A 27,180-nucleotide genomic window follows, 5' to 3' on the forward strand; every position below is an offset into this window, starting at 1 on the left:
TTGGCATCAGTTACAGTGTGCAAGAAGGAAAATAAACAATCAAGAAACAGTCAGCAGTGGATATTTTCAGTGCACATTCTAACCCCAGGAAACAAAAGAACCATTTCTCTTGTTTTGCAGTTTGTCACCTTCCCAGTAGAGACTTGTAGATTTACACAGGAGGCGAGACAATCCCAATCCAATCTTGAAACATCTCAATCATTCAGTCTTTTTCCTTGACCCAACTTATCACTTATCCCCACAGATCACAGCAGTTTCACCAGGATGCTCTGTCTTCAATTTTTTCTGAGCTGGCTCTCCCAGGAACAGGGCTGTGCAGTGCTCCAAGGACTGAGCAATTTCATCAATTGTCCACTTGTCTTCCTGCAGGGCGTGCTCCTCCAGCGTGAATGGCCCCTGCTTGGTGCGGGTCAGCTCCTGCACGGTGGCACAGGTGGAAAGCTCTGGAGCAAATGAGGAAAGAGGGATTGGACAAAGTACACGGATACACCTTGAAAGAGTAAGCACTTCCAGATCACTTAAAATGTACTTTTGTATGTAGCCTTTTACATTATTCTGCTTTGTTTGACAAGGAAGGTCATGAAGATTTAGCGCTCGTTTGTATCTTCTTAAATTTGACCCAAGGAAGTCCTTTGATTTCAATAGCTGTCCAGTGTAGTAAAGAGCTCAGAATCTGACAGAAAGCTGTCAAGAATTTTCCCAGATTTAGATCAGAATGAAAAGTGAGGAAATAATGTCAAAAGAGGTAAGCAGAACATTCTGCATTCTCAAGTGACCGTGAACTATTTTTCCACACATTTTGAAGCCTTAGCACTTCTTGCCTTCAAGAGGTATTTTAACATTTTTATCCTGTGCTGCCTATCAGGATAATAGAAACTAAGATAAGGAAAAATAAAAAATACACACAAATGCTCTCCTACGTTCAAGAAATACCAGCAAGACATAATTACCTATAATAAAGAAGCTACAAAACATAACAGCAACAAGCACTGACTTGTAAGCACATGGGTACACTAAAATATTCTATTCCATCCTTTCTGATGCAGGAAGGTTTTTATTTCATTTTCAATTGTTGAAAAGAAGCCAGCCATGGACAGACTTTATCTTGATTTGTCATTAAAGGGCTAAACATAAGCCAGTAAGCCCAGAAGGCAGTAAGAGAAACTTGGACTTGCCTAAGCACAAATAACAACATTGAAATTCATAGGGTTATCCCACCTTACTTGCCTTCTTGCAAATGTATCATTTAAAAAAAAAGTTTGAAATGGATTATCTATTCTCCATCATGCAGTTTTATAGATAAAAAAGCACAAGACAAATATCCCTGTGGGAAAGCAAAACTATTCACAGTTCAGGCAGAGGAGAAAGAAAACACTCGAAAAGCCATCACCAGTGTGGAAGTCTTTCCAGCAGATAGGGTTTATTATGTGCATGGTAATGTTCTGTGCAATCTGTTTTCAAAATGTGATGAATAATGTTTAAAAAGACAGTATCTTTCTTCTTCTCATCCTTAATCTGAGTTAACTTTAACACTAGAAAGAGGGGGGGGGGGGGGGGAATCCCCCTCCCCCTTGCCTTGCATTATCTTGCTCAGTGCTATTGCTTGCTCCATTTTTATCACCTGCCCCCAAGGTCCCTGGCAATTATTTAGCCATCACTTCCCCATGCCCCCAAGGAAATTACCTGAGTATATAAAAACAAGTGATAGCACTACAATTCTGCAAAATAACACACAGGTCTAGTTACTTGAGATATACAGAATGACAACATTTTTCCACCAACACACACTTGTTCCTTACATTGTCATGGGTTTTTTTTCCATGCCTACCTTTGCCAATGTCATTGACCAGGCTCCTGACATAAAAGCCACCACCACATTCAACATCTGGAATGTTAAAAGCGACACGGTAAATTGCCAGTGCCATGTGAAATCTACTTTACATAGAAGACATGCCCCCACATAAATGTAAAAATGTGCTAAGCAAACAACCCAGTGATAAAATATTTATAGGATGCAACATCAATTATTCATCCTGTAACATATGTGAGGGTGAAACTGCTAAGCTAGACAGGAGGGAAAGCAAATAAAATGGCAACTGTACTAACTCACCAGAATTCAAGTACCTGCTATGGTATGTCAAGAAATGCTTCAGTCCTACTAATTTTAAGCCTTTCAGGTTGATTCATATTTCTAATGATGAAAGCAAGTTGTTTCAAGTATAGCCTAAACTGACTATCAGTGCTTTTCAGATACTGCAGACAGGCAGCTCCATTAAAATTTTAAAATTCACCTTTAACTTTCCCTGCTCTCTCAGCCCTTCCCTTCCACCTCTGCCAGTGATTAGCTACTTGTCATCCAACCACACAATAAAGGCTGAAGTCACACAGCACAGAGTTCTGTCACTCATACCTGCTCACCATAAAACATCCGGTCGATCACAGGACTGGGGATCAACTGGGCAGACAGATCAATGCAAGGCATTATCTTGACCTTACAGCAGCATTAAACATTTACAAGAGTCTTTTTTTGGTTTATTTATTAAGATGCTTCTTAGTGTACTACCCAAGTTTCTTGATGAATGAAAGAAAGAAGGATAAGATCCTGCCCCCTCAACAAGAAAGGGGTCTGACAGTAACTGAAACTGGTCCTGGGAGAGATGCCAGCAGGTCTGGGCATCTGTGTGAAAGAACGGCAAAGTGAAGTAAGCAGACCTGAGGAGGCTGCAAAATCATGGACAGATGCAAATAATCCCCTGACCAGTCTCTCAGAATTTTCCCTTACTGAGGGATTAGATATAATCAGCTTAACTTAAAACCAAAATACGGAGCTTTTAATACAAAGTGACAGTCTCCGCACATGGGCTCACACCAAAATAAGTAGCTGAGTGAAATGAAACCCATTTCACTCTCTTAGTCCCATTCTGAGTGTAAATAAACATTAACAAGCTGGGAGCACTGCTCTATGTAATAATCTTTGACCTTTACCCAGCGTGAACAGTGGTGGCTGGAACTGCTGGAGAGAAAGGCTGTACACTCTCACTGGCCGCGCAGGCTTTGCTTCCACTGCTTCCCCTCTCTTCATCAGAGTTGAAAGCCTTTCTCCATTCTTCTTCAAAGCAGAATAGCTGATCAGACAGAGCATGAAAATGCATGTCACACAGTTGTAAGAGAACAGGCTTCCCATTCTCCAGATCCTGGTAATACTGTACTAGGGTAGCACACATTTTACTACCCTCCAAGTACTCACAGAAACCCACAAAAACCCAGCAAGTGCAGCTGAAATCTCTTTGACACAGAATCATCCCATTTACCAGTAGCTGCATAAACCAGAAAACAAGAGATAGCCCTGTATTTCTCTCTTTCTGTAGGTCTTTAAAACCATTTTATTACTCACTTTGCAGTTTATGAAATAAAAGGGTTTCTATAACGGTTACCAACACTTGCAGTTGCCTCTAACATCCTGTGTCTCAAAGGTCAGCAGGGCATCCTCTGTTGCAGTGTTATGTTGAGCTGAGCATTGGGAGCCACTCCAGCAACTCCTGTAATTCTACACTGCACCTTTCCTTGTCCCACACCAGGGCCTTTCCTGAACAGCAGCTGCCACGTTCTAGGATGCTTAGGGAACCATTAGAGAATGACAGGACTTGACTTCACTGATTACACGAACCTTTATCCAAAGCTCCAGCTTTGGTTACAACAGAAAGTCGACCACAGAAAAATCCAAAAGGATCTTGCTCACAATATTAGAGGGCAATTGCAAACAGGTCACATGAAGCAGAACACGTGGGCATTGCTGTGAGCATTACAGTGCTCACTCAAGAACCACAGTAAGTGACACATGGCAAATGCAAAGGAAAGCAGGTTAGCTTAAACCACCACAAAAGCCATCTGTCACAAGCCAAGTCACGCACACTGCCAGCCACTATGGCTCACTTGACCAGAAGAAATTTGCTAAGCTACTGAAGCTCAGTCATCAATCACTCATTCATACTCTTTATGTTTTCACAAAACTAATTCAAAGTCATTTAAGGCACTTCCACAGGTACGTCAGTAAGACGGGAAGACAGAAGGCAAGTCCTACAAAGCTGTTTAAAACTTTTGCTATTTTACATTTACCCAAAACACCCACAGACTCCAGGTCACCAATGGTGCTGGATCTTCAGTTGGGCATGACCTGCACTTGCAAATGTTACACTCCTGACTGTTCAGCCTCTATCCTCTTGTCAAAACGTGTCTTAATACTTCTGAGAAAACTGACTTCTGTTGGCAAGTCCTGACAGCTGAACATAACTGTCAAGAGTGTCTGAATATTATGGAACTTACAGTGGGGGAACTTGCATGATGTCCCCTGTGAACTTCTGCAGAACATTTTCAAGATCTCCTTTTGTTACCTGGTCTGTGGAAAGATAACAGTCAGTATGTTAGTATTGATTATTCACATGGCACTAATGGTATCAATCACATTCTGCACACAGATACAAGTAAGAGTTCCCTCTCTTCTGAATTTAGATGGGGGTGAAAAACACCAAAGAAAAGAGATAAAAAACAGATTGCATGCAGGAATGTGAATCATCATAAAAGGAGTGGAACAAAATGTCCAAGGTGATCAGGACAATCTGGATACTTTCAGAAGGGCAGAAATTCTCCTTAATGTTTTCTTTTGTAACTCCCCTCTCTTGAGGCTGCAAATTCATCTTTCTTGGAAACTACATAAAAGCTACAACATTTGGACTATTCTTATATTTTTAAAAAGCACCAAAAAGAATTAAATGCTCATCAAACCCTGGGAATTTCTCTCTAAGAGAACCTAACTGCAGGGAAAAATACAACTTATTTTGTTGTATTATTAGAGATTACTTTTTTTTTTTATTATTAGAGAACAAAACCACTGGTGTAGAAAAAGACTTTGTCTGAAACAACACATAAAAATTTCCCTGTCAAACAACTAACCTGCAAATGTACTCTGGGGTATAGTTATATATTAAGTAAGGCAATTTTACTAACAAAATTCTGTAAAAGAAAGACAGCTGGTTTAGGCAACGTACTTTCATTTAAGAGTATACATAAGACATCTGTCCCACTTTTATTGGAAGGCTATAACCTAAGTAGCTGATTGCACTGGTCTTCTGAAGCTCAATTCAACAGAGATCACATTCATCCCTTATTTGTTTAGAGAGTGCCAACATAAGATCTGCAATCACAATGCACTTCAGTGCATTTCTAATGTCTAGGGTTTGACTGGCCCTGTTTCCTCATAAGTTATATTTAATTAGTGTCATCCCTGCTATGTCAACAGCATTCTGGAACATAAATCAATCAAACATATTTATCAAGCCTTTGTTGTATTTTGAAACAGATCTTTACATGCAAACCTTAAAAGCCAGATGTACTTCACGCTGTAAGTAAAAAAGATGAGATTTCTTTTTGCAGCAGCTCTAGGAGATGATCCTGTGGTTCCTCACTTCCATAAAGCACACTTTGCAGCCTCATGAGCTGATGCTGATGCTGTCAGATGCTCAGATGCTGTCCCTAGGCCCAAGCAGCTGCCCCAAGATGGGTTATTAACAGCAAGGTTGCAAGGCACAAAATTGAGATGCTGAGAAAGACTGATTTACACCAGAATACAGGCTAGGAACAACAAAATCAACTCTACAGTAATTATAAATCTTCTGAAGTTTCTTACATGGTTATTTCAATCTTGTTTCTATTTAGCAACACATCACAACAATACTACATGGTAGAAAGTCAGCATGACCCGGGCTCCATGACAGTGATCCTGTCAGCCTTCTTGTGAACCCCAGGATGCTTCAGGTTAAAAGTCAGTATTTAAGACCTAAGCAAAAGTGCCCCCTGGAGTTCTCTTTCAAATCTTCATCCCATGAACTGCATTTGTGGCCAGGGCATTTAATGAGACACCTGAGTTCAGCTCTGGCTCTGATCTCATATTCCCTTGACTGAGAGGTCACATGTGGCCTCTGAGGAAGTCACTCATGATACAGGCAACCTCTGTCTCAGGAGAAAAAGAAATCCCCACGTGAAGAATGATGCATTAAGTCATTAACAAACAAGCGTTGTGTTGTGTGTTATCACAGTAAATATTTACAGCACTTCACATTTGCTAAGATCTGATTTGCTTTTGAGCACTGGTGACTACTGACTGATTTTCCTGCTACAAAGGAAGGAAAATTAAGTTACCAAACCAAAAGCTGCAATTGTGCCACAACCTCAAAAAATCTTCACTGAAGGGTGATTCTGCCCTGTGCTTGTTAACGAACTACTCCAAGAGAGATCATAAGAATTATCCGTGACAATGTACCAGAATTTCAGCAAATCAGTTCAATTCAGTTTGACCCAGCACAAATTATTTGAAAACAGAGAAGCAGAATCCTGAAAGGACTTAACTTGCCAAATTATTCAGGTAGCTCTATTAAACATATATTTCAGCATAATCATCAGAGACCTGAGAAGAGTCTCATTAATTTTGTTCTCCATGTCTGGATATAGCCTGTAGGCAGCCAGGAGGAAGTGGGCTTCAGAATGTACATTCCTGTACACAGTTAAAAATATTAAAAAAAGGCTCCTAACATAATGTGCTCAAAAGAAGCAGTAATGGAATACTAAATGCTACTTGCTTCCAAAGTCAGCATCTGACAGCCTGGCACCAGTAGGAAACCATAACCTAATTTCACGTGGAAATATAAACTCGTTGCCTGATAAGAAACAAAAAGCTACAAGAAGTTCAGAGGGGATTAAAAGCAAGGAGCTCTCTTCAGTACATCCTGACATCATGACTAACTGTAGTTTCCTTCCTAAGCTGCTGTCTGGGGACACTTTGAGGACTAAAGTGTAACACTTTCTTACAGTCAATATAGCTGGCAACTTTCTGCAGGCACTTTCCTCTTGTGTTCCAATGAAGTCACTCAATAGGAGTTTTATACATCTTGCAAACTGGTTTAGTGTCCTTTTTCTGCACTAAGGCCTAAGCCTGGATGCTGTTGGCACTGCAGGATTTATATTCCCTCACTCTGCTTCTCCAAGGATTCTTGTAGGTGTCAAAAGTGAAATTCAACTTAAACATCTAGTTTGCCTTTTCCTGAAGTATCTATTAGGGCCAGAAATTAGGGATGGTGGGCCAAAGAGAGGATCCTGCAGAAAACCAAGTTGTTTTGGAGAAGACACTGGAGAAGATGAGAAATACAAAGCATGCAGGTACCATGGAGAGCAAAAAAGGAGTATCCATGCTCCTTTCTTCCTGAAAAAATCACATCTGATTGATCTGCACCAACATGGAAAGAACTGAGAACGATGTCATGAGCATTTCTTTCAGCTGTCAGTTTTGGCAAAAGAAAACTGCACCCCAAACTGCACTGCCCCTGCAATGCCAATGCTGCTCTTCATGAGACCACAAGATGATCTGGATCATGTAACTGATCTCAGTTTCAAATGAAAAGCAACTAAAAAAAGGGGGGGGTTTTAAGCCAAATCAGTTCTCCAAGCACACAGTTTAACAGAAAGGTAAACCACCATAAGAGAGGTGGTACAGAGGTGAGAACTGCTGTAGCAGGAGCTGCCAGGGAGAGAAACCCACATAAAAACAATACTGTACATTCTGTCTGCAGTAAACAATACAAAATGAAAAAAGCAAAACTAGTGTTTCAAAAGCGTTTTTGTTTTGTTTGTTTTTTTTGTAATTAACTGACCATGGAAGTTGCATCTGAAATGGTATTTCACAGCTTATATGTGAGCAAGGATCTCTGAATACTTCTTAGCACAGTATAACCACAAAATTCCACTTTGAGAGGTAGAGATAAATACCAAGGAAGTGAATCATCACCTCATTCAACCATCATGAAGTATTGGCAACTTTAACACCATGTGGAAGTCCAGGCCTCCAGCAGGTTAGAGACTTAGAATTTGATCCTGAAGCATAAATAAATGATCCAGCATCTCTGAACAACATTGCCTAGTAAATAATACTATTTAGAATGTGGACAAGAAACTCATTATTGCCTGCCTCATGAGAAAAAGAAAACTGCAAAAGAAAGGAGATTGGGAGTGAGAAGTGAAATCCTGGCTATCTTTTCCACCATGCCATTAAAAAAAGATTATTTACCTCATGTACCTATTACCAGGTACAAAGAATGTCAGACCTGTAGAGTTGCTAAGCAACTGGTTACCTATTATTTTAAAATTTCTTTTCCCCAAGGTTGTGAAAGAACTAATAGCAAATACATTTACTGTGTTACTACACTGTTTCTAAGATGCCCAGCAAAGCCACAGTCATGATGAGTTCTGAAGCCTTAAACCCTTGCACTATGCTCTGTCAGAAAATTTCATTTATTAAAGATGCAAGCAAGACCAAGATCTGGAAGACAGCCATATGTAGAATGTAGTCCATGCCATCCTCATTAAATGTTAAGCAGTCTGTAGGTGAAGTGGTGTCCTGGAGGGAAGATCCAAGTACTTTATTCCTCCACTGGCCTTAAAGGGTTTTATTAAGAGAGGACTCCAGGGACTACACTCTGAGAGAGGAAAATGTTACTGGACACAGAACGTCATCTGTCAGCCTGTCAAAGATTTAAAATTACACAGTCCTGCCCAATTCTATTTCCTCCCTCCTAATCTAATGCCTGGTTTGTTTTTTTTTCCAGCAGAAATGAACACTTGCGTTGGACATAATTGCATGAAGCTGGTTTGAATTATACGAGCACTGAAGTTGAAGATGAAATAATCTTAGTTTAATTTCACATTTTAACTTAATTCAGAGTCCCAAACATCTCTTCCGCTTTCCTATGACAGAGACCACTTATGCCCTCAAATTACATCAAGTGTATAGATACATTTATGCTTACCATAAGGTTTTTCTTCAGTTACTTTTCCTGTAGCATCTAATGTATCAGTAGCCTTGCCCAGCATTCCAATGGCAGTGTACTTCTGGGAAGGAATAACAGAGATTAGGAAGTCAGGTCTTCCAAGGTTGTTTCTTAGATTTTTTGTTTCTTATTTTTTTAAGGTAAAGACTGCAACTACCAATTACTTCAAATCAGAACAGGAAGAATACTGCCTAAGTGGTCAATCCAGCAACTCTGGGTAAGCAAAAGTCAAGATGAAAAAACACAGAATCAAACAAACAGTAAATCCTGTATTACATGTGCCTGTGATTTTGGTTTTGGAAACCCAAGGAAGAAGCAATATGGAATCTTATTTTTACTATAAATACATCAATACCATAAAGAAAATAATAGGGTAGTAACATCAAAGTCTCTGTGGGGTGTCATATGTCACAGTTGAAGCAAGGCAGAGAATAGTATCTTTCACAGACAATTTTTCTGTTCCTTTGCACATAGAAAAAAAAAAGACACAAAGATCTTTACTTGTGAAAGCAAAACACCCACTGCCAAGACAAAGCATTACAACGGTCCTGCCATAAAATGCAGGGATGTGCAGTAGCCTGAAGCTGCAGTTTTGAATTCCTGGGGTCTGGTAAGGACCTTGAAACCAGCACAAGGAGTTCAAGGTCATGGAGTAATATCTCTGCTCACTGTGAGTTCTCTGAACATTTGTTTCAGGGTTCTTCTCTAAAAAATTATTCAGTATATATGTCTGCAGTTTGCAAGAATGAATTCACTTGACCCCAGGACAGTAGCTCTTGTCCTTACAGCATTTCACCTGATGCCCTCCTTTACCACATTTTCACCCTAAGAACTGCCATGCTCTGGGCATACAGCACAACCTGCTGAAGCTGACAGAGGCTTCCTTGCACCAGCTGCTCCATGACTTGTCACAAGGCTGTCAACACACCAAGCTCACTCTGTAACATGAGTCTGAGTCAAGCTCAGGGACACCATCAGGTATTATTACATCAGTGGTTTGACCCATTGCCTATTCTAGTCCAGTCCCCTCAGCTTCCCTATGGTAAGTCCAGAGGCCTTCAAATAAAGCCTGGGAGAGAAAAATCCAAGTGTTCCACTACCTCCCAATAAGGTTCCAGTGAACTTACTCCCAGCTGAACTAATACAAATCTGAGGATGCACCTTTTAGAAGCTGGCTGACCAAACTCTACTGGAACACATCCAAATAGGCATAAGCACTAACATTTTACTCTGAGATGCAATGCATCCTGCTTCATGTACTTGCAAAGTACAAACAAGCTCAAATAATAACAGTGTAGGCATATAAATCACACCCACACCACCGGACTAGAAAGACATGCCTTGATTTTGTTCCATGTGACAACCTGCCACTTCAATGTATTTCTTCAAGCAACTGCCGCAAAATGGAAGCAGCAGAAATAGTCAGACAAAAGGCAGCAGAATGCAGACTTTAACATAAAAATAACTGCATTATTTGCTTACTTCATGTGCTGGGTAGGGCTGGGAATACAGAGAATTTTCTTCATAGTAGCTGGTATGAGACTACGCCTCACATTAATACTGAAAACAGTATTGATAACACAGGTGTTTCCATTATACTTATTAAACTGCCTTTACTATAACCCATAACTTCTATCTTTTTTCTGATTCTGTCCCCATCCCACTCCTAGAAGTGAGCAAACAGCTGTCTGGTGTTTTAGCTGACTGTCAGGTTCAACCACAATACCACAACAGGACTACATTTTTCCTAATATTGCAGATGTCTGAAAACTCTGCAAAATTAGGTATTTTAAAATAAAATTCTTCGAGCTTGCACACTTGTGGAATGCATGAAAAAGATATGAAAGAAAGAATGGATGAATGTTGCTCCACAACAAATATTTAAATTAACTTTCAGGTGTATTACTTTTTACTACTATATTAGTTCTTAGGGCCATAAAATTAACTGCTTTCTGAGACATTTAATGATCTGGTTCTGAACATTTAATAGCATTGCCAGAAAGACACTATTCAGCACCTATCCTAAAGATTAATAAAAACATGTGAGCAGATCATCATTACCCTAAGCATGATGAATGATCTTAGCATTTCAGTAAAATTCTAAATCTGAAAATCTGAAAGCTCACGGTCTGTTTTCTGATGTTTCAAAACCAAATACTCGTAAGCACTACAGTTTAAATTACTTCCTTTCCTTTAATTCTGGTTTTGGTTATCTTGCTTTAGGCTGTCTGTTACAATAACATGTTGTATTTGACCTGCCAGCAATAGAGAGATAATTGTCTCATCTGTTAACATGTAAACACAAACTGCACAAACTGCACAATCCAAATCTCAGTATTTCCCCTTTTAATTTCTGCAAAAAGAGCAAAAGGGTTTGCAGCTTGTAAAAAGAAGATCCTTAAACGTTAGTCACAAATTCCTTACAGGGGCACTAAAACAGTCACAAAATACTCAAGCCAGCAATGTAATAATCCACAAAGAAGGCTATAAGGTCAAGAAATTAACAATTGCAGTCGGTTTATGATCAGTCTCTGGAGTGCCCTTGGCTATCTACAATTATATATCATAATTCTTACTTGCCACTGGATAAGGTTTACTTCTTCCCCTTTGGTAGGGTGCAGAACCTGGAGGTTGTAGAAGATAATATGAGAGCCCAGAATTATTTGTGTCAAAATTCAGCATTAACACTCTTCAGAGTCTCACTCACATTGCCCTCAGAAGCACCCAATGGATTCTGAGTAATTTAATAAGTGCTCAGTGACCTTTTCTCACCTGTGTTGGCAATCATTTATTTCTTCCAGTTTTACAAAACACATCTAGGGGCATTCTCCCCGTACTCTCAAATTACAAATCACTGCAGGAACACAGACAGCAACTGCTCACAACATTCTGCCTTCAACCCACTCAGCCCGAAACAAAAAAAGCAAGGTAGTAGGTGTTGCAGGCAGTGGCAAAGCCTGACAAGTGCAGACTGTGACAGAAAGCATCCCTATACTGCAGCTCCTCAGAGAACACCCAGCCAGTCAACAGCTCCTACATCCTTGCAATCCATCTACTCATCTCAAGAGACCAGGACCCAAATCATTTAAAGATTAAAAGCAGCACCTCAACCTCCCTATGGGATTGCACAACATGCAAGTGCAGCACCTTAAAAGCTCTGATCCAGTGCTCCCAGTCACAACTGTCAAGTGCTGCAGCATTGTGCATTAATTCCAACACAGAATGGTGGTCCCAAATGGTCCCAAAGCAGAGCATCGTAACTGTACAACAGTAACCTGAGGAGAAACAGACCTTCCCAAAACTATCCTGAATTAGGGAATGGCTGTGTCTCTCAGCCGGTCAGAAAACCATTTTCTTGAAAAACATAAAACCATTATGGCAAGTGGAACAAAAGGCAGAGAAGTGACCAGAAGCCCTTGAGTATAAGCAGCTCCACTGCTCACAGCAGTGAGAAGACAGCCTTAAGATACTTTACAGTGACAATCCACTGCACTCTGTCAATGATAATGCACAAACTCTGTCACACAGACTGGGGGATGTGCTGGATGCAACCCCAACAAGACCAGACACACAGCAAAATGCTTGGGTGGTCATACATGTGCACCATACCCACAACCAGAAAGAAACATGCCATATAAAGCCAGCACTGGATAAAAAACATGATTACAGGAATCTATAAGAAACAAATTACAAACCTCTAATAAATCTCACATATCTTGGGAAGAGGAATTTTGTTTTAGTCACAGGGTACAGTCAACATTCTCATAAATAATAAACCATATGTTATCATAATATTTTCAATTAAAAAGCTAAATTATAACTACTCTCTTATTTTCATACCCAGTTTCAGAGAAGTCCTAAGACTAACACAGAAAGGGAAAGAATATCCATAAAAAGAGAGAGAATAAAGGCAAGACTTTATCAGCATTCATATTTAACCAGCAAATGGGGAAGACAAGGAGGAGGAAGAATCCCTTCACATTTCAGGGGCTGCACAGCCAGCAGAGCTTTCAGCTGCACAACCCCACCCAGGGGGGCTCCAGGAAGCTGAAGCCCCTGGGCTGACTGCCAGGCATGTCTGCCCCACTTATCAGTGCAAATGCCAGACAGACCATGCAACAGAGCTTCTCAGTTTTAACTGTTGAGACATCAAGGTTTTATTTGGAAAGAAGCCAGAGACTTGAAATCTTAAATTATAACGTGTTTTAAAAGCTTTTTCATACATGGAGAAGCAACACTTTAGAAGAGCTAGACAGAAACACAAGTCATTACGAAACAAGGTCACCAGTAGCTGTCAGGAAGATTTTAAGATGGCTCCCACTACAAGAATTTCCCAAGCAAGCAAACTCTCTGGAAGAGGCAGTTCATAAGAGTTCATCCAAAGATGACCCATTTTCTAATCACAGCAGCAACTGAACACAGAAGTGTAAAAGGAAAATAAATAAATTAAGGCTACAGTCCCCTGTGCAAGAGATTGAAAGCTGGGAAAGAGAAGTCATATTCAAGAGAAAAAGAAATTCAATTTATGTAAACTGATGTCTGAGTGTGGCTAGCAAGTTTGAACATAAACAAACGAAACAAGTGCTCTAGAGAACCTGATGGAAATCAGGGAGAGCACACAGCAGGCAAGCACTGATCAGAATTAGTGCTCCTGTGCCAAAACCATTTGCTCTGCACTTACAGATTTGTAGACTTAGGCCACTGAGATAGTGAAGAGGCCTTAAACTCTCAGTTTTGTAATGACATTCAGTTTGTGTTCAATGATTTCTAAAGCACAAACAACCAGTTCTGGATTTAATATTTACAGAACTTATTTTGCTGTTTGTACAACATTAGCAGCTACCACTAGTTTCCAGTATGCTAATCATCCACCAAAATGGAGAAGTGCATGAGATAGACAAATAAGCTGGGAAAAAACCCCAAGGGTTGCCATAGTTTCAATTATTTTCCAAAACAAAGCACTCTCACTAAGCAGATTCCAATATATTAAAAGCACAGAGCCCTAATCTCTTAAAAGCAGGTTGCACAGAGGGCAAAATAAAGACTGCAGGATGAGGGAGGAGTTCCATGTTTTACAATAGAGCAAATTCAAAATTATCAAACACTAAACATGACCTTTTGATATACATAAACATTTACAACTTCTCTACCATTCCTTTTATTCTCCTAAAAGAAAAAGCTGACTTTGTGCTAAGCTTGCACTAAACTGCATTTACTGCTACATGCTGTAATTGTACTGTCACTGCTGAAGAACTATCTGATCTTCACTTTGTGGACTAACAGGATTTTCTGATCTCTTATGTCAGCTTATTTTAAAGAGTTCAAACATCGTGGGATGACTATATTTTATGTGAAGGGAAGACTAGAACCCCCTCTAACAGGAACCCAACAGAAGATACTTTGCCAGTAGCTCAGAGAAACTTTAAGGTGTTAGCTAAAAACTGTATCAAATTTAAATTTCAGAGTCAGAGGGAACAGAGGAAAAGGGAGAACAGTGCCAACAGTAACAGGAACACTGCATCACCTGAGACAGCACCAGGCCACACATCGACCACAAACACAGTGCAGGCTCACAACATGCAAGAAGGGATGCAGGTGAATGTGCAAAGGTGGCTGTTTGAAACCCACAGTTTCTTTATGCAAACCTTTCTGGCAACTGCTCTGTGTGGAAAACTCCCTCACTCATCAAAATGTCTCAGGTTGGCTCTTAAATGTCATCCTCAACTTTAATACCTGCTCCATCATTCTGTCCTCTAGTACCCATATCACAGATAAAACAAAATAAAGAGAGATGACCTCCAAATTCTATCCGGGAAACAGAGTTTCAAGGAAATGCATAATTCTCTGTCCAGAAATAGAAGACAGTCCTTCCAGAAGGGTAAGACTTTATAGCTACATACAAAATCACAGGTAAAAATTCAATGCATGAAGGCCTTTGGATGAATTCAAAAGCATTGCTAAGGCCAAGATGCAGCAAACTCTAAAAAGTGGTGCTAAGAGCATCTCCAAATTACTAGAAAGAACACTAGGGAAAACAGTGTAGAATAGATAATCTAAATTGGTTACCATCCTTCTTATTTTCTGTAATTTTTATGAAGAATGAGAAAAAAGCCTTGATTTTATTAATGAATCCGAGCAAGAACTGTACATGAAGCACAGCCATATGCACAATTATAGAACAGTCAAGATGGAAGAAAGCAGCACTGACTTTGTGAATGGAAGAACAGAAAAATCACACCAGAATATGCTCTTAAAATATTCAGTATTTGGGGAGGAAAGAGCAGCACAATAGGTGCAGTCTCCGGAAGATTTTCAACAGTTTAGAAAAGAGCGTGAATATTAATAGAGCATGAAGCTGAGCTATTAATAGATTAGGCCTCTGGGGTGAGCATAAAACAGTCTTGAGCACTACACAGCACGTTAAGCCAGCTTACATTGCAGCACAGGATGCATCTATAGTATTCAACAACTTCTTCAACTTTGTTTTAGGATATTAGACAGGGCAGAAAAGACAAGGTATTAAAATCAGCCTTTTCTCCTATGATTTGTTACCAAAAAAAGCAGGTTAAAAAAATGTATCATATGTTTTGCAGTAAGGGGTAATTAAAGATGTTGAAGTGTGTAAAGGTCATTTCATCCCTCTAACATTTTAGCCCTTCCCAATTCCTGCATCCCACACCATGCAGGCTTAGCATTCTCTCAGGGCAACTTGTTTTGTACAGACACCACTCCAAGTTTTGCTAACACCTTCTACACATTCTCAAAGCAAATCAAAAACAACTTTATTCACACATTTTCCCAGCCTTCCTTTTATGTAAGCATTTTCCTTTTGACAAAATAAGGAAGACAATCACATTGTCTTCAATGTGATTTCACAAACTGACACTGATCTCCAGTTAATATATGGAGGCATTTGCAGAACAAGAAATTCATTGTCGATAAGGGAAAATAACACACAGGACAGAAACCAGTGCCAAGTTTGCATACACAACAATGGGTCCCTGAACCAATCTCCCCTGCTCTAGAGAGCTCATGGAGTTATAGCACAAAGTTCTGGTTCTGCAAAAACAGTCTCAGGTGCCAGCAGTGGTTAAAAAAACCCCACCAAACTATTATAGCAGTTCCTAGATGTTGCTGTTAAAGGCTACAAACATTAAGTAGGACAAGTTTCATTGACAGACATCTTTGCACTGTGTTGTACAAACATATGAGGAAGTATTCCTTGGATGTTTGCACAATAACGTAACAAATACCAGGGAACAGAAATGTCAAGACTTCTCTGTTCTATACCTGTATTTCAGGAATGTAATATACTTCCTCAAAATGGTAACTAAATGGGTGAAATTAAGCAACCAGTAAATGTCAAGAAGAATACACCTAGCCAGTCTACATGTGCTGAAACATATCCACCTGCCCATGGGTTAACATCTCTCACAAAACAATAACTCCATCTCCAATCTGCCAGTCCTGCTCCTCAAGGAAAATCCATAAAACATCTTTCAAAACAAGCCTGAGAACTAAAATTTCTAATTCCACTGGGTTCAAAAAAACCCATGGACTCAATAGAGATATTGGATTTCAGGCACACTATGATGTTATCTCACATTAACCCCTCCATGTGCCACAACATATCATCTACCAGGCTCTCCTTCCCCTAGAAGATCACCTTATCATCTCCTTCTTCCCTCTTCTACCTGCCTTGTAAGGAACCAATAATTTCTTTGGCCTTGAACAAAGGCAAAGTAGTGACATTCTGTGTAGCTACAATCCATTTTCCTTGAATGGGCAGGCCACATTTTGCACTTTGTTTCCTCTCCCATCTCACTTCAAAAAGAAATTCTGTCAGACCCTTGGTTATTTGGGACAGGATGCCATGAACAAAGAGGTGTGAGAAGGTGGCATAAACCACAGAGCAAAAAATGACAAGGTGCTGCAGATGAAAAATTTCTGAGGGAAAAGGCTAAAAAGTAAACAAACCACTTTTACTTGGATTCCTCCAAGACAAATACAGTTGGATTTGTTAATACTACAATTTGAAAGCAAAAGCAGATGAACACAAGCAAGGTGGCATCTGAAGAATCATCAAGCAAGCAGTAACACTCCTCCTTGCCTTGTGCCTGGGAGCTTGGCTATCCATTGTGAACAAATCCTTTCTGCCCCACTCAGGAGATAAAACTGTTTTCCTAATGTATTTTATTAAAGCAGGTAAGAAAACATAGCCTATCTTTGTGGAGCACTCTTGGGGTATTATGTACATAACTGCTTGCCCACACAGAATTGTTTATACATCACACTCAAAAGTGATACCTACTTTTTATTAAAGAAGTTGTCTAAAAGATACATATTCTACTAAGCTCTAAACAAATCTGAAATATACTTCGTTTTAAAATCCATGGCTTCTATTTTAGATCTGAGAGAGGGCTTGCATATCCAAACACCTCTGTACCATCACAATTAGTGTAATAAAATGGTTACCACTACCCAAAAATCCTGCCCTTCCAAGATAATGTTAGAAATATCAGAATCTGAAAAAGAAAACAGAACACATCCCTATGCACTGTATGAATAAGTGGGTTTGGTTTCACTAACCCCAAAAGAAAGCACAATGAAGGACAGAGCTCAGCTGGTGATCTCTAGTGAAATTTTTAAGAGCACACACCACCAAGAGGATCCTTCGAAAGTCAACTCAATTTTCTTGCACTTCCAACTCAAAAATGAACTGGAGCACAAACACTGAAATACATTGAAAACAAAAAGCAACAAACCAGCACAGTGAGGCTATTTAAAATGAAAATTAGAATTTCAAAAGAAATAGCACTTACACCATCATGGTGTGCATGTCAATGTGCAAACACACAAATGTTGGCAGAAGAATAGAGGTCTCAGAGATGCCGAGTTCTTATAAGCCTCCTGAAAACAGACAGATAGAGGAAATAAATCTATTGCAGATTCCACTAAGAAGGGTCCAGAGGGAGCCCCACTGAATTACTGGATACCAAAAAGTCCACATGGGGCTTCGGTGTCTAATGAGCTGTAAAGAAAGTCACAAGTAAAAGCTTCTTTAGTTTTGCTCCTTATAGAACCACTGGATGTGCTTTCTAATGTGTTATTAATTCACTCAACTCCCTGCCAAAAGATGGAAGGAAAGGGCTTAATTATAAAAAATAAACAAAAACCAAAAGAATTAATGGAGAAAGCTTAGAGTTTGAGAAGTTAAGGGATGTAAGTAAAAACTTTATTCTTAGGACAATAAGATAATCACAGGAGTTAAAGAAATAACCTCATTTATGGACACCTTCTATCCAGTTCTGCAGGATCTGATGCCACCCCTCCAGAGAAACAATTTTGCAATACACAAACTCTAGTCCCAGAATCACACTGCAAAAAGTAATTACAAGTCTCAGAAGTTCTGCTAGGTGATTTGAACCAATTCCTGCTCAGACAAGCCCTCTCTCACACCATACAAGTATGCCTGGCAAGATTTAAAACCTAATCACTAATCTAGCACTCATTTTCTATCCAGGCTTCATAAGAACACAAATTTTAACTACTATATGAAATGAAAGTTGTCATATATAAGGTCACAGATGTTATCTTCATTCTGCCCATAATCTCTTGTTCCTTTTCTAGGCTTTGAGAACACTTGGAGTTTGGGTCTTAAATTACCCAGAGGTCTGGGGGCTTTTTGCATAGCTTCATTCTAGAGAAGCCACAACTTTTGAGATTAAATTTTAACCACTCATTGCCCAAGATCATGCCACCAGTACAAAGTACTCCGGGAATTTCCTTCACATTGAGCACCTAGGGAGGTATTTTTTATGTGGAACATGACAAAAAGTTGCATCCTCAGAAAAAAACAATATACCCCAAGCTTTCCACACATGGAGAAGCAGTGGTTGCATGGACAGTTTGATGGATGGCAAAGTTCTTCATTCACACTAACATGACTAAAATTCTCTTAGGCTGAATCCAGGTGCTGTGCCACTGAAAAACAAGCAAATTAAGCACAGAATTGAAGCCTGAAAATTTCACTTATCCATAAAGGCTGTATGTGTTGGGAGACATCTCCTCCCAATGGAAAGTATCAGATTAATGAAGAATTTCATTGCTTAGTGCTGCTCTTCCCGCCGCCCCCCCCCCCCCTTTGATTAGCACAGGATCATTTCCCTCATTGCTTCTATGTAACAGCACATTCCTGTAGATGAGAAGTTTTAAACAGGACTACCACTCTGGAAACTGTGCTACCATTTTCTAAACCATTTCCCCCCAGAAAAACAAACTTCTACATTGTAGTTGAGACAGAAAAGTCATACCTAAGACTGAACTGTTCAGAAACCATTTACCACAATAAGTATTGGTCTATTCCCAGTATGTTAATTTTACTGGTGAAGCATGAAATATTTTCTCATTCTACTCTATTTATTTTGCCAACATGGTTAAAAAAATCTTTAAAAATCCTGAAGTGCAAAAAGTCCAAACAAGACCAAGTGCAAGTCCCAGAACAAGAAGAAAAAGTGATTCTCCTACAGAACATTTATGAAATGCTTAGTATTTAAATTCCAGATCCAAGAGCATTCAGCTTCTCCCTCACTTGGAACATATGAAACAACAAAAAGCAAACAAACAAAAGCTTTGCCAGCTTGTACATATTTTTATTTCTGGACAAATAGTAATAATTCAGTGAGAAATCTGGAACACTAAGCAGGTACTGCCCTTGGCTACACATTTCTGTTTGTCTTGAGTTTATTCCTAAAGAGGCCAAACCAATTAATAACTCAGGTTACACCTCAAGTGTAACACTCCTTGCAGAAGGTGTGTGAGTTGCATACCAAGGGATAATGCTCAGAGCTGCCACACAGAGTCAGGAAAGTTTCACACAATGTTTGGGAAAATGTCAGAGCCAGTCCAACTCCTGGCAGAGTCACCATATGGAGTTTACTGTGGTACCATACATTTTGGCCACTCCACATAGTTCTGCTGCCAGCAGTGATAGACTGAACTGTTTCTTTACAAGATGCATTCCTAGAAGCAAACAGTAAATCCTGGCCAGAGAGGGTCAGACAGCTCCTCTGAATCCTTATAACAACAAAAGGAACAAAAGAAAAACATCACATTTCAACAAACACTTCAGCATCCAAAATAGTGGAAAAACAAATAAGAGTATAAATTTCAAGCACATAGCGTGGAAAGCAAAAAGATACTCAAACCTCTTTAGTCATGAATTTATCTCGATACATTATGAGATGCTATTGTCAGTGTGGTCAAAAAAACCCAACAGGCAGACATCTGTGACAGATCCTTCAACTTCCTAAAGCCAAATTATTGCATGCCTGATTTACTGAAGTACAAACAGAAAACAGGAAGGCAGAGACAGGAAAGGTTCCAAATAAATGCTGCAGATTCAATACCCAGCAGGGATGTCAGGTACCTCACACTCTCCTCCACAGGAGAACACAGGAACAGCTGCTGAGCTCTGGCAAGATGTACCTTAGCCTCCCTGAACCAAGCGCCCACAGCCCTCAAGGATGTCAGGCTAGGGATGGACCTGCCTGGGGTGGCTCATCAGGCTGCCCCCACTGTGCATTCTCCCCTCCCTTGCCCCTCAGGAGCACCTCGAAGCCCCTGTGAGCCATTTGGAAACAAGGTCTGGCTGAATAACTCTGTTATTGCCTACAGGACTTCACAGTGAAGTCATCAAGGAACCTGAGCATACTCTCTTCTGCCAAAAAGGCTGAAAGTACTTGAACCATCACAGCTGTTTCCACTGTGAACCGCAGCTAAAGAGCTAATTCAATTGCTTGTGTTTTTAAATCAACAATTTACATATTTAACTGTGACGTCTTAATTTAGCTGAAGTAAATCTATGACTTCTTTTAACTTTAAAGTTCTTTCAAAGGAGGTATCAGGTGATAACTGCTTACATTTCCACTGTAAATCCAGCTGTTTACTGCATGCTTCAAACCACAGACTCCTCTGAAATGCACTCATATAAACCAAATGCAAACCCATTACAGCCAGAGCAGAGACTGGCACTGCCTACTGTGAATTGTGGATCAGACTCTACAGCTATGTCCTTTTAACCTGGCTTTCTTTTCTGTCAAATTATTTGCCTCTGGGTTGAACTGAAGATTGTCAACCACATTCTACCTTTAAGCTATCAGGTCAGCAGCTGTAAAAGATCTCTAGTGTTCAGATTAGTAGAGAATGGGAAAAATGGCAAATATAATGCATTACTGACTTTTTCTGCATTTAAGATGCAATTTAGAAGGCTTAATTGATTTCTACATCTGTTACTCTTATCTGAACTTCTCATGTAAAAATAATGGCTAAACCCAAAGAATTTGACTTGTGAGGAAGGAATCAACACTGGGACATTACTCTTGGGAGTACTCGCACTTTTTTGTGTATGTAACACCTGCAGTCTGTGGGGATCACCAAAGTAAGATTAACACAGTAAAAATAATGAAAACCAGCAGTGAACAAAATTTCTGTCTGTCAAGGCTCTAGTCTGGATTCTCTCATGCAGCCATTTTGCTACCTTTGGCTTCTCACATGTGTCTATTGATGCATTTGTAGAGCATCCCTCTACAGCAGCAGCAATGCAATCCAAAACACTCTAAAATCCAAAAAGTGCCTCTTAAGTCCTCATAGTATTAAAGAGGACAGAAAAGAAACAAAGACCATCTGTTAGTCCAAGCTAAATAACAATGAAGTTGTCTACACATAAGGAAAACTACCAAAATAGAACTGTAATCCACAACTACATTCCCAAAACATCAGTTTCAGTGCTATCTTAATTAGTTTTTCTTTCTTTCTTTTTCAGTACACTAAATAGTATAGAAATCTTCCTGTAAAACAGTGATTTGGTATTTATTAACATTTCACAGAAAACTGAAACAAACAAAATTTTTAAAATAACCAGTCTGGACATCAAAGTCTGAGTAGCACACTTCTGACTAAAAAGGAGCTGAAGTACACACCTGAGCTAAATATGCAGCACAGCTGACATAACTGTACGTTGGTTCAGCTCTTCACTGACAGAGAAAAGAAAACCAGCAAATAAAACCCCCCACTAATACAAGGCATTTAGCATTCCTTACCTTGGAACCTGCCAACATAGTTCCCAGCATTTTTGTTCCTTTTCCAATACCAACCACTGCAAAGACAGAAGAAGAAATGCTACTTCAAAATAGCCCTGCAATTGCCTTTTTTAACACCACTCAATACTAAATATTATGCTAGTCAGAAACTCAGCCTTTCATGCTCTGTTAGCATAGAGTCAACACTTTTGAGAAAGCATCTCTGATGTTCAAACAACATGGAACTAGTAAAAGGAAAAAAAAGTCTAAATAATCTTCATCCATTGTTAAAATACTTAAATTCAACTCCTGTATTTATTTATCTTTTAATCACCAAAGAAATGGAGAGTGCAATTAACACTGCCTCTGGTTTGATGAAAGTTATGGCTCACCAATAATGAATGAACCCTTCATTGTAACCAAATAGTCCTTTTAAAGGTTGATAACCTTTAAAACCAAGAGTAAAACAGCCACGACAGTAAGACAGCATAATGGAATTCTTTACCAGACTTGTAGGAAGAAAGTAAAATAATCAAAAGGTCCAACTGCCTATTACTGTGCTTGTACAAATTACTGTTATTTCAATCTTAACACCAGTATTCAAAAAAAAAAAAAAACAGCAGTCAGCTTTTCATAAAAGAAAGAGACTGAAAGAGAGTTTTATTTTATATTTTACCTTAAAGCTTTTTACAAGGTGCTTTCCTTTAAAATGCTTTCCTATTGATTTTTTCCACATACAGCAATACAAAGAAAATTTTAGAAGGGAATTAATTTTGTGTACAACTCATGGAATGTGTAACAGCTTATGTACTTTATTTTACTAAAACTAGAGGAGTTAAGGGATCTTTCAGGAAATCAGCTTCATGCTAATCAAAAGCCAGGATCGAAAACATCAAACTGAAAATGTACTTTGAAAAAAAATAAAATTGTGTTCTAATGTTTCTCAATTTTTGTGCTCTGAGATTTGTTAGATTCCTCCTTGTTCTCAATTACTACTCCTCTTATTCCTGAGGGTTTTTAGTCACACATGCCCTTGTGGTTGTGCTTTCATGTACCTTCAGTTCAACCTGCTCCTGTTATTTGCCTGACAGCAAAAAGCTGCAAGAAGCTGAGAAAAGGAGATAAGCACACAGATAAGACTTTACAACCAAGCACTTTTCTTGCAACATGACATAACTGACACTTCAACAGCTGAGCTGAAATTTGCTGAAGAGTGTCAAGAGATTCAATAGAATAATTTTAAAGAGACATTGAATGCTTTTGTGAACAAGATACTAACAATTTTCTCCATTAATCATCAGCTTATAGAGAATGTGCGTTATTGAACAGTCACATAAACCCCACTTGAGAGACTACAATGAATTTAAAAGATTTAACTGCATTTTTACTTTTTCATACTTTTTCATGATTTCTTCTACTGTGGAAGAGTAATTCATTACTGCCGTATAAAAATAAGCCAAATAAAATTCCCATTATACAGCAAGAAGCAACAAGCTGGAACAACAGCCCAAGAATAACACCAAAAGAAGATATTTACCAATACTTGACCTTGCCTTTCTGTCACACATCATAGATCACTGACCACTGCCTCCAAGGCCCTTCCTCACCTATATTTGCTGTCAGTAAGAAAGAAAATATAGAAGTATGTTTTCTGATAAAGAGCACTGCTCAGTTATTGGCAGTACACCTGGCACATTAAGGAGTACCCTCTATCAATTAATTCCCAGGGAATCAAGTTACAGACATGCAGTGTACAAAACCTGGGAGACAGCAGTACACATCACAAAGCATTTCAGAAAATTTAGTATTTCTATCATGGTCCTGTCCATAAGGAAGGAAAGTTTCCTGCTCCACCACTCCATTCTGAGAAGCAGCACACATATTCTGAATAACTTGTTTCTCTTGTGTCTTCCCTCTCTCCTAATTACCTTACCTGAACGTACAAGAAATCTGGGCACATTCCCTTTCCCATTCCTCTCCAGTTTTGTCCCTTTCAATCTAGCTACCATTGATTTTTCCCTGTATGTTTTATATGGCAGTGGAATGAAAGATCCCATGCCTTTTTTCAATCCATCCACAGCAAATTAAGGTGATGTGCTTCTCTACCTATACCAAGCACATCAAGCCCAAATACCTTCTGTCATGCCATAGAGGCAGGCTTTGGAGACTGCTGGGTATCAACAGCTGGAGAAGCAATTAAAAAAGCATGAGTGATTTTGCTTTTCCTGTGGATCAATGCTGTTGACTTTGCACAATGAGAAGCGGCATGCTCAAAGGGAACACCTGTGTAAAACAAAAATGTGTGCTTCAGAAATGCACACTGAATTGTCTAGTGAGCAGCCCCAGAGAACAGCAAATCTGAACCAAACCAGGCAGTGCTCCATTCTAACCCAAGAATGTCACATTTTGCCATGTTCACAAGTGACAATTACCAGCTACAGACATCTAGCAACACTTGTAGCAACCAACCTTCCCTTGAAGCTGAATTCTTCCTGAGAGAAGTCACTCATCAAAACTCAGAGCACTTACTTTAAGTGTATACTCAAGAGTTGTACCTGTTTATTTTCAACAGCAAAAACATACTGCTGTTATTTCTCCAAGCCAAGGAGAGCTACAAGGTTATGATTTGAGCTTTTGATTTTGATGTTACTTATCAATAAAACTGCAGGTGACAAAGCATGATGTGGGAATTATCACACCCACTGCTGAGGTTTCAACACCAGCAACAGACACATCCTGTTCTTCGATAAAACAAAAAAATTCAATACATGGATTGCTATCAAAATTAAAAGACAAAATATCTTTGAAAACTCTTTGTTATGAAGTGACACAGGACAGGTACCTAAAACTTGTTCTGTGCTGAGTTTCAAGAAAAGCAGCAGGTGAATTGTTCTAATACATCTTTCTTTTGGTAAGCATTAGCAGCCCTAAAGGCTCCTTCAAAATCCCAGAATAGCATTACTTTGAGACAAAATAATTCATACAGATTATGATGACTATAAAACCCCATCTTAAGTTCAAAAAGCCATCAATTTCACAGGTACTTTACAATTCATTACATAAGAGTTTGTATTTTCCCACATGTAATAACCCAGAAGTTATTTCAGGATTTGGAAAGGGGGATAAGGCAGGAAGGAAGAATACATGCAAGTAGAAGTATATGCAGAAGTATATAGGAAATTTAACCCAGACCATTCTTCCACAGTAATCTGTGGAAGAACCTGCCATGTGTATCCCAAATTCTTCCTCTGCCTGACTTCATGCAGGCATGAAAATGTTTCCTGAAATCACATTTTGATGACTATAATTATGTTTTTCATTACCCAGAACTCCTGTGGCTGCACTGTCCAAAGTTCCTCCATGTCCAATTTTCAACACCTGATTTCTTTTCTTCCCGTTTGTTTGCACACCAGCTTCTGCAAATGGAAAATGAAAGGAAGCATTATAAAATAACCTCAGAATGTAGGGAAAATGGCAAACATTTCCAGACTGCTAAAGGAAATAAAAATCAAATATTTAAACTATTAATTAGCTATGTAGAAATTACTGTTCTGCAGGAGACCAATGATTCACTTAGATTTACTCCCAACCTCAAAGAATTTGCAAGGTATTTTCACTTACATTTTGATGAAGTCTCACATAGTGTTACAAACAGATTTTTGGACAGTACTGGTAGCAAACCTATGAAGTTTAAATAACAAAGCATGAAAGAACCAGCAGCAGAGTTCCCAAAACATCTATTATACAGAAATTTTCTGATACATAATCTGAGCCAATTCTTGATGTATTTACTGCCTTATATTGGGATATGTTTATTTACATATTCACAGTCCCATAGAAACTCTGCAGTGGACTAAACTTGCTCACTGCTGCTTTCAAGCCATCAGTATCCCAACTCAGCAAACTTCCTATACAGCTGATGACTACAGGAATTTTGTAGAGTCCGATACCCTCTATTTATTAGTGTTAAATATGACAAAAGGTCTAATTATTCTGTATCTATCTAATTTTCCCTTTTCCATATCTATCACCTCTCCATTCAGGGAACCAGATTCTTCCATACAAGGTGTGTGCCTACACTACAGTTCACTACAGAGTAAACCTGGCTAAGCCCTCACTAGTCTGAAAGTATGTTCTCACTTCATCAGCAAGGGCCCAAAAGCCCAGACTAAATGATCAAGTCCCCATATCCATTACAAAAAGAATCTAGGCCATCATCACTCACACCTTTGTAATGATCTCAAGTTTTTTTTCTCCTCAGTATCTGACACACCGAACTTCCCTGTACTCAGAAAGAGCAGTTTCTGCAGACCGCGTCCAGGACTCTCAAACTCTCTGGTCTTCACTTCTTTGGCGTGTTGTTTTTAATGGCAAAAGGCAGCGGGACTGCAGCAGAACATCCTGCCCGGGCTGTGCTGCAGAGATGCTGCTGACACCCGTTCTGGCAGATGGGCACACGCTGTCCCTGGGACCCTGCCCACAGCTCTCCAAGCAGCCTGGCACCCCCTGCACTGCACCCCGCAGGACTGCCTTCGCCTGCGGGGGCAAATCTCATCCCCATCCAATCTCAGGGCTCACGTCCTGCTCCACCTTGGGCGGCAACAGGTGCCTGCCACAAGCGGCCTGTGGTGAACGTGGTCTCACATTCCAGCGTGCAGCGTGACCAACACTGAGCCTGCCTGGGACACTCCACTTAGAGGACTCCAAGGACACAACTCCCTGCTCCGCCCATCCCACCGCCTAATGGCACTTTCTGTGAATAAATTCTTCTAATGTCCAACCTGAACCTCCCCTGGCACAGCGAGCCAGGTACCCAGGAATGGCTCCATTCTCCAAGGTGGGCCATGCCACGGCTATGAACTACTACCAAAACAAACAAACAAACAAAAAACCCACAAAGATAAACTAAACCCCGCTGACGCTCCGGCTTTCTGAGCGCTGAGCAAGGCGGTGAAGTGTTCTGCCGGGAGTTGTAGCTCCCGCACCTCAAGGACCGCACACACCAGTCCCTATCCCACAGCCGCGCCGGGCAGGGCACGCCTGGCCCCGACTCTCCGGATGTGGCGGCCCGGCCGCCGCCGCTCACCTGCCAGCAGCCTCTCCTTGAGCAGGTTGAGCACGGCGGCCGAGGTGGATCCCTTGGGCTTGCGGACGGCGAAGAGCCCGCTCAGCGAGAAGAGCTTGTCGGCCGCGCGGCCCAGCGCGGCGCCGCCCGCCTCCCCCGCCAT

General features: G+C 40.0%; 1 protein-coding gene across 1 annotated transcript; it reads right to left on the reverse strand.

Moving 5' to 3' along the window:
* TRUB1 (TruB pseudouridine synthase family member 1) lies at nt 1-27,180 on the reverse strand. The gene is made up of 8 exons (XM_062496535.1): nt 27,039-27,180; nt 25,276-25,368; nt 21,974-22,029; nt 8,853-8,934; nt 4,324-4,396; nt 2,980-3,125; nt 1,829-1,885; nt 1-443 (listed from the first exon to the last, which is right to left on the reverse strand). Exons 1-8 carry the CDS (start codon nt 27,178-27,180, stop codon nt 229-231), a joined length of 864 nt encoding a protein of 287 aa, XP_062352519.1. The 3' UTR covers nt 1-228.

The sequence above is a fragment of the Cinclus cinclus genome, chromosome 7 (genome assembly GCF_963662255.1).
Source record: "Cinclus cinclus chromosome 7, bCinCin1.1, whole genome shotgun sequence".
Lineage (NCBI taxonomy): Eukaryota > Metazoa > Chordata > Aves > Passeriformes > Cinclidae > Cinclus > Cinclus cinclus.